A 15,005-nucleotide genomic window follows, 5' to 3' on the forward strand; every position below is an offset into this window, starting at 1 on the left:
TCTTGTATCACTCTTACCTCAGCCAGTCTGGGAACCCACAAAAGCCATTCTCTGTGCTATCATGCAAATTCATACTGGATGTTCACTATACTAGAACAAAGACAAATCCCCTGCATCTCACCTGAGACCTCCTCTTACTTTTAAAATGTATCATTAATAACAATTTTGGGGCTAGGGTTTCCAATTTTCAAGACACCATCCTATAGTTGAATCTCTATTTTCTGTTTTTTCTGGGAGAATGTCAGGCATGAGGCAATATCACTGGACTTACTCATCATGGATACACCAAAGCTACTGCTTACTCCTGCGCCAGCTACTCGGCCAAAGGAGAAACTTAGATTAGCCTGATAAACTGATTGTAAATAACCAACTCTATAATCTCCCTCAAAATAAGAGGGAGAGCTATAAATTTCCTGTCCCTTTCTTCGCCTTCTGCAGGCATCTGGGACTCACCTATCCTCCACAAGCCCTCAAAGACAAAAGCTTGGAGATTGCTACTCTGTGTATTGTAGGATTAATTCGACCATGTCATCAGGACCTGTGTAACCCTTCTGCCAGGTTTTCATTATCATAAACCAGAACGGTTTCAACTTTAAAGAGGTGGCTATAAAAACACTATCCAGAAATGTGGGAAAATTAAATTTACCTTGTGTACAGCAAGCTGTTTTTCCCCACCTGCAACCATGACTGAGTTGGTTTAATGAACAATATGTAATTACAAGGAGCAAGGGGGGAAAAAAAAAATCAACTAGGTACATAAACAGGCTCACACACGATGCCTAATTTCTAGAGGACTATAACTATTTTACAGTCCTCACCTCTGGTGAGCCAACTGCTAGGCCAGCTGGTAGCTCTACCCCTCCTGCTACCACCACTTTTTAGTCACAGTCAGGGACTGAACACTCTTGCTGGGAAACACGGTTGAATTCAAATGGCTGCCGAACTTTTGTGAAAGCAGTTTCCAGCTTGCTGGCTGCCATCCTCCCTGGTGTTCCATCCTGCTCCGTAGCCCCTCTACCGCTCTCCACTCTGGGACCCCTTAGCTCTGGGTAATCCCTGCAGTTTTACTAGCAACTTCAGCCATTCCAGCTCTCAGTAAGGCTGCACACAATGTGGAAAACTAACACCAACCTCTTGTATGCTCGATTTTTGCACGTCTCAATTCTATATTGGCTATTAGGAAAAATTCCGTCACCAAAAGGGTTGTCTAGCACGGGAACAGGCTGCCCAGGGAAGTGGTTGCATCATTGTTGCTGGAGGTATTTAAAAGACACATAGATGTTGCACTTAGGGACATGGTTTAGTGGTGGACTTGGCAGTGTCAGGTTAATGGCTGGACTCGATGATCTTAAGGGTCTTTTCCAACCTAAATGATTCTATTATTCTATTCTTAAACAGCTTCTCACACCTCACACAAACTTCTCCAGCCTTCTTCTGTGGTTTCATGGTCTAGTTTTTGCTTTCTGGTGCTAGAAAATATTGTCGTCAACTAGCAAAATGATACTGTAGGCATACCAGCGTTAGGTCAAAAATCCCATGGATTTGCAGATGCACAGCTCCACTTGATCATATGCCTCTTTTTAAAAGAAATACTTCTCAATCACAATAGAACAACATATATAAACTCAATGTTCATCTGGTCTACTTATTTGATTCTTTCACTTAAGTTCCTTTAGAGGTGACATCAAATATTAACTGAGCCCTTCGCTCCTGCTGGACTTCCGTTTCCTCTTGATATCTCAAGGACACATCGTCTTCATTTCAGCCCTTTCCCACTATACTTTGTGTAACACTTGGGGAAAGTGTTCTTCAGCTTGCTTTTTCCCTGTCCTGTCTCTGTTCCTGGCACTTTGCTGTTAATATTAATTGTATTAAGCACTGGGTCATAATTAAACCTTTTTATGGAAGGAGGGTAAGAGAAAGAAGAATGTAGGACCCTTGAATGAAAGGACCCTTGAGGCTTTAGCCTTCTGTGTCACTCTTTACTTGCTCACTTTCCCTGTTAAATAATGAGCTGAATTTTCCTTCATCTTTCTCTTAGGTCTAATGTCTTTTGCAAAACCAGTTCTCCTTTCCTGTAATGTCCCCTGCTAGATCCAATTCATTTTGTATCTTTGCCATTCTTCCTAGTATCTTCATCCTGTCACAGGACAGTGATTTTCCAGACTGCAAATTTGGCAGAACACCAGAAAGGGAGATTTAACATAATAGCTGAAGTCACCACCTCATCAGAGCTTATGAGCTCCAAGACTACTCCACAGTGTAAACCCAAGCGTGGCATGCGGGAATGACTTGGAGAGATGCGACAGAAGTGCATTCCTGACCTGAACATCTATGCTAATATAGATACCCCCAGTAGCAAAGAGACTGGGGTTCTGCAGGGAGCCGAGGGGCTGTCAAAGAGATGAATGGAGTGATACAGCAGAGAAACCTACCTTAATAATAGGATTTAATTGTTCACACCCTAAGAGTGAGCAGCAACTGAGCCGCATGCAACAGAACCAAGAAGCAAGCAGGATGGAAAAGCTGGGAAAGCAGGTCTGAAAACAACATGCATTTGCCCACCACAGCATGTCACCACTGCTGCTGAAGGTTTGCCTAAGTTTATTCTGTCATACCGTCTTCTGCCAAGGACTGCTGCCTTTTACAATACTGATAGCTGCTTAATGCTGCCTTCTTCACAAACAGCTACTGTGTCTGGCTGAAATTTATGCTTATTGCTTACCTTCCCCCATAACAGTTTATTTATAGCTTTCCGGTTAAGGGAAGCAGGTCCAGTATCAAACCCAAAAGGCTACGGAGGTTCCAATTCCTTCAGTTTGGTTGGATGGGGCTGCTCAGAGAGACAGGGAAACATCTGTCATGTAAAGGAAGGATTTTTGGCAAAAATCTGGACAAGGTTAAGTTCTGGACTCACTGACAGATACCCTATGACTCTACATCAATGATTTTTTTTTTCTTTTTCCAGTTACACTAATAGTAAAAGATGATACTTACTTTTTTCTTATCATATCTCAGCTCCACATTAAAAATTTCTATTGTGGAATGGTAGTGAAAATTATTCAGTAATCATGTATCTTTACAGTCAATACCTAAAGATACATTGAATCTTATTTTCTCCGGCATTAAACTGAGTCAGAAGACCTATTCAGAATTTGAGAGACTATCCAGTGTAGCACCCCCTGCATCCAAGCTGGCAAATGTCATCTCTTTATCAAAGACACACTGATGAGTTCAGAGTTGCTGAGTTCAGTGCCACAAGAATCGTTTATTAACCACACTGTTATAGATGATGTTCTGAAACTGCCCTTGGTGTGATAATGCATGCTTAAAAATGATGTCTCAATCTAATTAAGTGTGTGCATTTAGATGAGAAAGGTGACTGCAGGTTGTGCACTTCTTCTCTTAACAATTTGTTAAACTTATAGGATCAAATCTGTAATTATGTGCTTGTTTTCTTGTTACTCATAACTATGTCTTGAGTAGGAATACTTTTACATTTGCTGATTTTTTCTTTTTCCAGTTACCTAATACGTTCTATAATGCTTCCCAGAACTTCCTTTGTAGGTAGAGCAAACATTAAAAAAATTTTTATTAAAAAAACCCCAAACAATTATGGAACAATACAAACCCTTTCACCTTGTTCCATTACTCATTTTGATTTAAATTCAGGTATTTAGGCAGTATATCAAGCTAAAAACTCACTAAAATTTAGTGCTTGTATATATGAGAAAATTGACTTCTATAGCCATAATCAAATAATTAAACAGATTTAGTTAGGTCAGTATAATTCCCTATTTCTACTGCAGAGTAATTATACTGGAATAAAGCCACTTTAATTCCAGAATAGACTGTCCACATGGGGAGCTATATTGAAACAGCTGTAGTAAAATAATTATTTGACTACAGCTATGCTGCTCGCTTCCCCCCTGAAAACAAGCCATCAACATAAAAATCTTGTCTCTTCCAGAGAAGCTCAGCCATGTTGGCTCAATCCTATTCCATAAACAAAGGCAAAGGGCTTTGCCAGCAGAGTGAACACACGATGTGGCGAACAGGAGATTTTACTTCTTAATTCAGCACTGAGTGGTGAGGCGCAGTGATGCTCTTGCAGTTTTTTTACTACTTAAAATGTCCTGAGATGCTCTCGGATGTGGAATGGAGAATGCAGATAGGAAATGTAGCCTTTTGTGTAACATGCTATATATTTCATAGAAGTGTAGTCCATCACAGAGATAACTCCAGATGAAAGGAGCAGAAGATGGGCTACTGCAGCACTCCCTCCGTCTGCTGCCCCATGGACACCTCTTGCCCGGCGGGTATTGCCTCTTACCTCCACTTCTCTGCTGCAGCCTGAGGGCCTCGCACAGAGCGAGCCTCTCTCTGCCTTGACCTTCCAAAGCATGGAAGCCCCAAGGGGCTCACTCACATCTCAGCTTACACCAGTGCAGGTGCAGAGGAGTGGCTGGTCCTCTCTACTTTGTACTGCTGGCACTTACGAAGTGAGTTTAAGAGTGAACAGAGCTGTAAAATTCTGCTTATTGAACTGTGTCTTTGTTTCACTAACATTAGTTAAAATGTTTTAGTATTCTAGACATAAAGCATCAGCTTCAGCTGGTCGATTACATACTATGCGCATCCAATATCCAATATTTGCAGACGAAGGAATTCTTCCTTCAGCCACACAGCTACTCAGTCAGAAGTATTTCACCTCAAAGGCCCTTTAAAATTTAACTCCCCAAGCTCTCAATAGGACATAAAAATGCACAGTTCTTGAACTAAAAAGATAAGAAAGTGGGGTCACAACTCACCTCGATCTGTGTCATACAGGAAGACAAAGCGGTTCCACTCATAATGATCCAGCAAGCTCAAGAGGGCTCCCCGCAGAGATGGCCGCAGCTGCAGCACAAACTGACTCTCACCCTCCGTGGGGAAACTCGGCGTGATGAGGGAGATGTGCAAGGCGCTGCAGAATGAGGTCAAGGTATGTACTGATCTCTTATCATATAGTCCAAAAATGGCAAAAACTCCTCTAGAATACTGGGAGCAAACTGGAAGAAAAAAAAAAAAAAAACACAGAGTTCAGCTAGTGACAAAATCTGTAGACACACACTTACACATTCCAACATCTCCAAATTTTTAATTTGAAGAGTTCCATTTCCTCCTGTATTTAACTACACACAATTTTCACACGTGTTTCATTCTGGAAACCAATAAATAAATAGCTAAATAACATTTTGTCACTTTTTGATCCTATTCATAAAGCATTACATTATCCATAGTGTTTTTATTCTAAAATAAAATATAAAATAAATAACATGTATTTTTGCACACCAATGAAAAGTCAACATATGCTGTTTTTACCATAGCTCTGCATATTATATGGCACTGATCATTTCCATTACCTTAAACAGAAAAGCATTCACATTTTAAAATGTCAAAATTATCACAAAAATGTTACTGACCTCATAAGCGAAATCTGGACATTTTGAATTGGAACAATGCAGAACCTTCACTCCCTTTTAAGCAGGGATCCCTTGTGCTACATTAAAACTCTACTACAGACACTGAGTAAAAACCTCCTTCATGAATAATCTCCTTGACTTTAAGACAGTTGAAGGAAAACGTAGTAAGTCAATGTGACCAGACTTTTGCCCCAAACCTCTTATTTCTACTCTGTGTCAACCTCAAAACCAGAAAAAAAATGACCTGAATATATATTCTGAGTTTTGGTTTGCTCTTGGACTCATTTAAGACATAGAGACAGACTTTTATTGATTTCAGCAGACCGGATAAGGGCTTTACTGATCTGTGCACATAAAAGCAGGCATAAGGGTATTTTCTTGAGAAAATACTGCCTTTCTGGCAACTCATAAAGGGCCCAATGAAAAACATCCCACTTTTTTTGAAATACAAAACAACTTACTAGAAATTGTGTGATCATTAATAGTGCTACCTATCCTAGAATCACAAAAAATGGAGAAAGGAACAGTCAGTTAAGGGTTCATTGTATCCATTTTCTACAAAGTATGTATTTCCTATGCTCTCCTGTTCCAGACCCTCTCTCCTTGCAACCCATTCTTTCATGTAGCCTAAATATGGGAAAACCTACGTCACACCCTTTTAACCTGATGATGGCCTCCTCTCTTCTAGCCTGGAGGTCACAGTCATAGAATCATAGAATCATAGAATTGTTAAGGTTGGAAAAGACCCTTAAGATCATCGAGTCCAACCGTTAACCTAACACTGCCAAGTCCACCACTAAACCATGTCCTCAAGCACAACGTCTACCCGTCTTTTAAATACCTCTAGGGATGGGGACTCAACCACTTCCCTGGGCAGCCTGTTCCAGTGCCTGACTACCCTTTCCGTGAAGAAGTTTTTCCTAATATGCAACCTAAACTTCCCCTGGCGCAGCTTGAGGCCATTTCCTCTCGTCCTATTGCTTGTTACTTGGGAGAAGAGATCGACCCCCACCTCGCTACAACCTCCTTTCAGGCAGTTGTAGAGAGCAATAAGGTCTCCCCTCAGCCTCCTCTTCTCCAGACTAAACAACCCCAGCTCCCTCAGCTGCTCCTCATAAGACTTGTGCTCCAGACCCTTCACCAACTTCGTTGCCCTTCTCTGGACACGCTCCAGCACCTCCATGTCCTTCTGGGAGTGAGGGGCCCAAAACTGAACACAATACTTGAGGTGTGGTCTTACCAGCACCGAGTACAGGGGCACTATCACCTCCCTGGTCCTGCTGGCCACACTATTCCTGATACAGGCCAGGATCCCATTGGCTGCCTTGGCCACCTGGGCACACTGCTGGCTCATGTTCAGGCAGCTGTCAACCAACACCCCCAGGTCCTTTTCTGCTGGGCAGCTCTCCAGCCATTCCTCCCCAAGCCTGTAGCGTTGCATGGGGTTGCTGTGACCCAAGTGCAGGACCCGGCACTGAGCCTTGTTGAATCTCATACAGGTGGCCCCGGCCCAACGATCCAGCTTGTCCAGGTCCCTCTCTCGGGCTTTCCTACCCTCCAGCAGATCGACACTTCCACCCAACTTGGTGTCATCTGCAAACTTACTGAGGGTGCACTCGATCATCCTGTGAGAGCAGCACAGTCAGGGTACAGTGTACACACTTAGCAAATGGGCTGATTCAAACTAGTTCAGTTTTAATTCTTTCATATTACATTTACTGCATAAAGAGCAAAATATAAAAATTGTGTATTTTTCTCCTTAGACTTGGGGGATTTATCCAGTTCTGATGTGAGAACTGGAGTAAGTGGCTTGAGGGCAGTTCTGTGATTTTATGCGCTGCCCCATTGTTACAGCCCCCAACCTAAGGATTATATATAAATAAAGCTTTTTAAAAAGATTTCTTCTTTCCCCTAAGTTCCCCTTTCAATATGTTGATACACAGCTCTTACAAACCCTCTTAATATTTTCTTTGCTGGGCCACACAACATACATTCTCCTAGACCCATCAAGTGACTGGCTTGCCATTCTACTAATTATCCTAAGAAGTGTTGTTCTGTTCTTTCCCACTTCCATCTCATCTTTCTTGAACACAGATGACCAAAATGTTTAGAATTTCAGTTAAGTCTTTCTGCTTCTTTTAACACTACTTCCCCATTTCTACTGTAAAATACTTCTGCTGACATATCCTAAGATCACATTGCGTTTTTCTAAATCTGCACCTCGGTGATGGCTGACTATCATCTCAGGATCAAAATTCTGCTGCTTTTTCCTTCCGGACCATTTCCACATTATGAGTTTCTGCTCATAGCATAATATTTTTATTAGTCACCATTACTCATTTTCCATTATGTCACATCTATTACTGTACTCCTCAAAATTATTTACTTCCACAGTTACATTCTTAGCCTGCTCTGAATTTGTACGGATGTCTGTATCTGCCTCACCAGCAAATTCCATCAGGGTACTCTGACTTTATCTCTGTGTCTACTGTAAAATCAGTCTCTTACTATCTTCCTCCTGTAGCTATGCTTCTCCAGCCTGGTACCTCCTCTTCTACCAGTGTTTGTTGCCATCTTCCCCTTAGTTTCATGCCTACCTTTTAACTCTCCTGTTTGTCTCTGTTTTCATAAATCACTTATCGTAGGAGCATGTCTATTTTAGTTCATTCTCTTGGCAACTGTAAGATATGGATTAATCCCACACTTTCTACCTTAATAACTTCTGGTTGCATTTTATGCCATTTTCTGTCTGTAGCCATATTTTAAAGCTTTCTTTCCATCAAAATCTGTTCTATAACTTTACAGTCTATTGACGTTAAGCTGCTAGGTCCATGGCTGTCAGATTCTATGTTCCCCCTTTAAAAATCGGTATTATATTTCCTATTCACTGATCATATGTGTCACAACTCATTTAACAGCTCTACTAAGAAGCACTTATTGCATTTGCCCTTCAGTAAACCAATTCTTTAAGAATCACAGAAGAAAGAGGTGATTTCTCTATTTCCATTAGCCATCACACCTCTTCTAAGGTCAACATCCTCCTTGAGTGAAAATCAGTGTGAAGTATCTACTAGTTTTACGCCTCTAACCAGATTTTCCTGTTTTTCTGTCCCATCATCAATATATAACAGCTTCAATTATTTTCCTATTTCCTGTCTTTGTATTTAAAGATGTAAATGACCTTCTACTGTTGTTTTAATGCCCTTTGCAAGTCTCAGTTTTCACTGGCAGCCCTAACTTAGGCTGTCATTTCTGCAACAAATGTCCTCTATACCTCCTGACTTCTTTAACAGAGTCTTTCTTACTAATAACCCTTTTTAAACACTTGTTTCTTATATCTTTCTTGTATAATCATTCTTTCGGTTCTGGAGTCACATTGTGCATGTTACTTTCCCCTGCAAAGGGATTTCTCAGTGTTTTACAAGTGTTTCTGTGGGGAAATGGCAGGCCTCCTCTATTTTCAAACACAGTCCAGTTAACTTTGCCAACTAAAATAGCTGAATGTAAACCTTGTGTGGTAGTTATTTAATTTGTTTTCTGTTTAGAGAAAACCCTTGTTAAGGCCCTGCATTGCCTTACTTCTTTGCAGTTTTACATGGGCAAAGGGTACTTTTAGTAACACACAGTCCATACAGTAGGATTCTACATGATGAAAAAATTCAAGAAATCAATTCAAGCTGTGAAATTGTACACTTAGTGGAGTTAAAGCTCAAATTCATTCTCAGGACGGAGAAAAAAAGGAGAGGGAAAAAAGTCAAACTTGAAATTTCATTAAATAACATCATATGACCCTAAAATACTTTTATCTAAAAATAACACAATAATAATTCTTCGTGTTTTCAAAGCAAACTATCCTTGCCACAGCCTCCAAATGCAATAAAACATTATCTCACTATCATTAAAGTCCTGAAATAACCAATCCAAGAAAACTTGTGCTGCTATACTTAAGATCAAGACTGGGAAGTTACTGAATAGTGTCCTTCTTAGCTCCTTGATAAGAAAAAATGCTAAGATGAAGGTTATGGGAATTTTTTCTTACTCAGTACAATACCCACAGAGAGGAAAAATGCCTGTGACACTACGGAGACTAGGCTTAAACATATGCAGAGATGCTGCAACGCTCCTGAATCGATTTTACAGTAATCAGCAGCAACCACAAAAATCAGCAAAACCATGACGATTTGCATTCTGACTCACTACTACTGCTCTCAGAAAATGCCTCCAGGCAAACATGACTACCTGGATTTCCCAATTCTTTATCTATTTCTCTTACACTTCTAAAGGCATTTTACTTTTTATAAAACACAGTCTCATATTAGCATTCTAAGAAAATTTTGTTCAAGATTTTTTCCCCCATAAATATAAAGCAGTGACAAATATACTTTCATGAGCATACTTTGAAATATATTGAATAATAATTTGTCTTTATACCAGACATCTCTTCATAGCTGACAACTTAATTCCAGTACTACACATATGATTTTCTCCTGCAAATTTTGCAATGCCATTGGTCTTAGCAAAGATAAGATGATTGTGGAAGTCAGACTCCAGAGAAGATGTTGCAATGCACCGTAAACAGCCAAGATAATGTTATTGCAGTAGCTGTAATATGAATTCAATATGTTCCATTCTAGTAGATTGAACTATGTGATAGTACTATCACTTTAAAAGAATAGGTGACTCACAGGACCTTCAGTTAAAAAAAGAAATCATAATGCCAAAATGGCAAAGATTGTACACTGCAGGGTTTACTGAGACACAGTCAAACTACACATGGGTTTCTTTCTCTGTAAGAGAAAGACTTCCTAAAGTCTCTGTTATTGTTCTAAAGACAAGTCCCACACTTTAAACAGAAATTGTTTCTTGAAAAACAAAAAGCAAAAAATCCCAACTTCTTCTTCACTGATTTCCAGAAGTTATACCCACATAGTTTAAATCCTCTAAACAGGCACAGGGGAAGTCAGAGTCCAAATACAGCTGTAACTATAACCACAAAAATGACACAGAACAGGTCAAGTGAAAGTTTGTGAGAAATGTATATGTACAAATACAGATACATATACATACCTGCACATATATTTACATGATCTTGGTCTTGTTTTATTATTTGGTCACACCCAAAAGTTTTATTATTTCTTCAAGAGACAAATAAAACACTACCCTAACAATATATTTACAAAATGAAGTCTGAGAAGCAGAGCACAGCTGGTCTGCCAACAGCATTAGTTTTGCTCAGCAGCCTATATGGTTCCTATACCATATAGGCAGGAATCTGGAAGACCCACAGTCAGACACAGAAGTAACATGGTAGATCTCGCTTCAGAGCCATGACCCACAGACCCTGAGTCTTCCAGGACACAAGCTCTCCAGAGACAGCATTTTAAAACACTTTTCCCTAGGCTTTAGGCTCCTACGTGGGAAGCCCTGGCACAGCGGGCTGCTACAGATATATTGACAGGCCCACTGATCTGCCTTAAACTCACAAACTGTGGAAGCACCAAAACTGAAAGACTCAGAGCAGTTTGTGTTACGGAAATTTTCCAGATATGAGGACAGTCTTTCATTGCTGTCTCTTCATTTCCTCCTGTGCTTTGGATATCCGAACGGGGAGTGGGGATTGTGGTCAGACTATAACAACTTGTCTCTGCTGCTCCTTCTTCCTCACACTGTTCCCCTAATCCAGCATGGGGTCCCGCCATGGGATACGCTCCTTCACAAACTGCTCCAACATGTGCCCTTCCCATGGGCTGCAGTTCTTCAAGAACTGCTACACCGTAGGTACTCTCCATGGAGTACAGTCCTTCAGGAAAAGACTGCTCCAGCATGGGTCCCCCACGGGCCACAGCTCCTGCCAGAAGCCTGCTCTGGTGTGGGCTTTCCACAGGCTGCAGCTTCCTTAAGGGCACATCTACCTGCTGCAGCATGGGGTCCTCCACGGGCTGCAGGTGGGTATCTGCTCCACCATGGTCCTTCATGGGCTGCACGGGGACAGCCTGCGTGTCACCATAGTCTTCTCCATAGGCTGCAGGGGAATCTCTGCTCCGGCCCTGCAGCACCTCCTCCCCCTCCTTCTTCACTGACCTTGGTGTCTGCAGGGTTTTTCTCTCACATTTTCTCACTCCTCTCTCTCACTGCTCCTATGCAGTGTTTTTTACCTTTTCTTAAATATGTTACCACAGAGGCACCACAGCATCGCTGATGGGCTCAGCTTTGGCCAGCCGCGGGTCCATTTTGGAGCTGGCTGAAAACTGGTTCTACCTGACATGGGGGTGGCCCCAGGCGTCTTCTCACAGAGGCCACCCCTGCAGCACCCCCACAACCAAAACCTGTCCACAGAAAGCCAATACACCTGGTAAACTCCAAACAGCAATATATTTCAAAAATACATATGAGTTACATTTCCTTGCCACCACAATAGTATATGAAGGCTTTCATTTGAGGTGTGCCTGCAATGCTGTCAGTGATCCACGTCCTCACGGATCACAATCATACACTCTATTTTGTTCAGCTGCTGTGCACCTGCATTTTCCAGCACTGATGTAAAAGTACTGGGCGAATTTTCTCAATCTAAAGAACTCCTTCCAAGAGGAACAGCCTAGCCATATGGAGATGCAAGCTCTACAAGTGAGATGAAGCGCAGAAGGAAGAATCATTTAATCTAAATAAGGACCTGCCTCCCAAGGTCAAATGATTTATCAACTTAGATGCATGAAATCTCCAACACTTGAGACAAGATTAAGTAATATTTCTAAAACAGCTTTGAGATTAGAGTTTCCTATTAAAATGTCAAAACACGTTTCTGTTCATTTTGCACAGAACATCCTAACACTCTCTTTCTCCTCTGTGCTCCATGATCCACCTCCTCATGATCATTCCACTGACCTCCACCTCCTGGAAGCGGATGCAAGGCCAGTCAGGGCTAGTCAGGGCTCCAGAATTACAAGACAAGTGATCTAAATTCATCTTCATGTAGTTTTCAACTATCTTGCACCCAAATCCAGTACAAATTTGATACAAATATGCTCTTCCTCTGGGTTGTGTTTAAGACAGCTGATTTTACACTAAATTATGCTGTTGCATTAAGAAAAATCCCCAGCACTGAGACCAACTTAATGAGGTACCTTCATGAATTAAATCACTGATATAAGATGACAGATAGGATTATAAAAGAGAAAACAGTGTTACATAAAGTGGGTAGATGAAAAACATTATAGATGTATTAGGACCAGTTTTCTACTGTCTTAAGAATTGTCTCAAATAGAAAAGGATATTTCTAAATATTGCTATCCAAAAAAAGGGAAAAGGGAATCAAGGAGCTTTTTACAAATTATATGGTTAGACTTTTTGTGTCTAATGAAACAAGCACCCATCACAAGCCTATTGATTTTCTATTTATAGATGCTGCACTCTCTAAATCATCATCTACCTTTGCCTTTTGATCACAAATTTCTTCAAGCAAAAGAATTATCTTCCCCTGCATTCAGGAGGCATGCATCACACTTTGGGTAGCATCATGCCTAAAGCATTATAACTGGAAATAGTATCACATCACTACTTTAACTAAAAGCAGTTTATTGCTCCACAGTTTAATACAGTATTAATGATGGAGGTGAACAAAAAGAGACTAAATTAAGATCTTTCCCGTTAAAAAAAAAAATGAATCACAAACATTACCCTCTCAAATATTTATTCCTCTCAAACGTTTATCCTTCTGTGAGGTAACTGCATAATGAGAAGTCTGGTATGTTGGGCACTAAACCTCTGAAACTAAATTCATACTCTGGAGCAAATCAGTCCACATTCCCATGTCTCAGTTCTCAACGTTTCAACTGTCTTGTCTATTTTGGACTACAAGCACTTGACAGGAAGGCCAGTCCCCTGTTAGATGTCTGTAAAGAGTTTAGTACACTGGTCCAACTGTCTCAGCTGTGGCTTCTGAGTGCTACGCCAATGTGTATAAACGTTACACCTAATGGACCTTTATCTTGCAATTCTATAGTAAATTCTGGAACCCTAAAAACATGTAAGCCTGAAGGTCAGTGTGTTTAGCTGCATGCATAAAATTAAGCACGTACTAAAGATTGTGTAGGAGTATTTATCTGGAGATCAACAGATGAATCCATCAAACCTGAGTCACAGAAAATTCATGAGCATCTTTTACATTTAACCCACAGCAATGGGTACTTCTGGTACTTCTAGTACTTCTAGTACACTAAAAGTGACTTGCCAGCTCATTTAAAAATACTCTCCTAGGAACAATGAAAACGTTGGTTTAATGTGCTAGATCAAATGCTAATTTGGGAAATGCAGTTTTGTTTGTGCAACTGCAGATGTGAGAACATATTGCAAAACAAGATACAAACTTGTTACATTTTTTAATTAATAATTAAGTTTCCAGAAACAATTTTTGTGAATTGTCTCTAAAAGACTATTTCTGCTCAAAGTCAATTCCTGAAACAATAGCAGAAAGTGATAGTGCATTTCTTGCCTATTGAATGGAAAATGGAATTGAATTAGCTTAATTAACATGCACAGTATTTTCTTCTTTTAAAATCAATTTGAGCATTGCAATAAAGTGTTCTGTGCGCGATGTCTTATACCAGATCACTAAGTTACAGAACATTAACTTTAGAAGGTTACCCTGAGAGATGCCCAAAATAACAGAGAGGGCCATAGAGACCAGACAAGACTGACTTGTAGATCCAACTGCTGAAGTCTTCTCCACGCTTCATATAGAGCAAGACTTGCTCTTCACAAATTAATACATTGATTAAAGTTTCCTCCAAGCCAATCCCAAAATAATTTATGAAAGGAGCATGTGTATCTTTGTATGTATACGTGCATGAGGGAAGAGTGGAGGGGACTGTCTCACCTGATTCTTACCACCTGAAAGTTAGTTTTTTAAATTCTTTTTTTTTCCTCTGTCTCTAAAACAGAGAAAGGCATATTCAGAAGACATATCATCCCAGTTTAAGATGGGTGATAAATTAAGTGGGCTGATTCATCCTCTAGAGGTAGTTATCTTTTTTGGCTGTAAAAGGAGACTATGCAACTATGAAAGACTTGGCACCTACACTTAGGTAGCTATATTTAAAAATTGTTAAAAAAAGTCTCACTTTAGGAAACATATCTCTGTGTTTTTCTCCCCTGTCCATCCCTAGATTCAATGTGATTTGGAGCTGTCCTCCTATGAGGCCCTTGTCATAGAACAGACACAGATGCCACCCAGTTAGGGGTTGCAGGTATTTCTCAGATACAGACCATGTATCTCTAGTTTCCTGAAAAGTGCTGACAACTCTCACTTCTTGATGGAGAGCACAAAGTAGCTTGGCCTTTCATAAATTTCTATGAGGAAAACTGCTTTAATTTTTAAGTACTTTCCATCTGAAAACTTCTGCACCACTGAAGTATTTTACTTTCATTAATATATAATTCCAAATAATTTAAATCCAATGGAACATTTTCACACAACAGGAAAACATTTTCCACTAGGTTTATTTATAAAATTTCTCTTTGCACTCTGCCTTGGCTAATCTCTCT

The 15,005-nt window shown here is 40.3% G+C and overlaps 1 protein-coding gene across 7 annotated transcripts in view; it reads right to left on the minus strand.

Moving 5' to 3' along the window:
- The window catches only part of GRIA4 (glutamate ionotropic receptor AMPA type subunit 4), a 236,133-nt gene that overhangs the window by 157,108 nt on the left and 64,020 nt on the right, over window positions 1-15,005 (minus strand). For all 7 annotated transcript variants that reach the window (XM_009476843.2, XM_009476844.2, XM_087756036.1 and 4 more), the window contains exon 3: window positions 4,812-5,051. In XM_009476843.2, the coding sequence (XP_009475118.1) occupies window positions 4,812-5,051 (240 nt within the window). The remainder of the gene's footprint in view (window positions 1-4,811; window positions 5,052-15,005) is intronic.

Source organism: Nipponia nippon, unplaced genomic scaffold (genome assembly GCF_047370975.1).
Source record: "Nipponia nippon isolate SJK-2023a ecotype South Korea unplaced genomic scaffold, ASM4737097v1 scaffold_2, whole genome shotgun sequence".
Taxonomy (NCBI): domain Eukaryota; kingdom Metazoa; phylum Chordata; class Aves; order Pelecaniformes; family Threskiornithidae; genus Nipponia; species Nipponia nippon.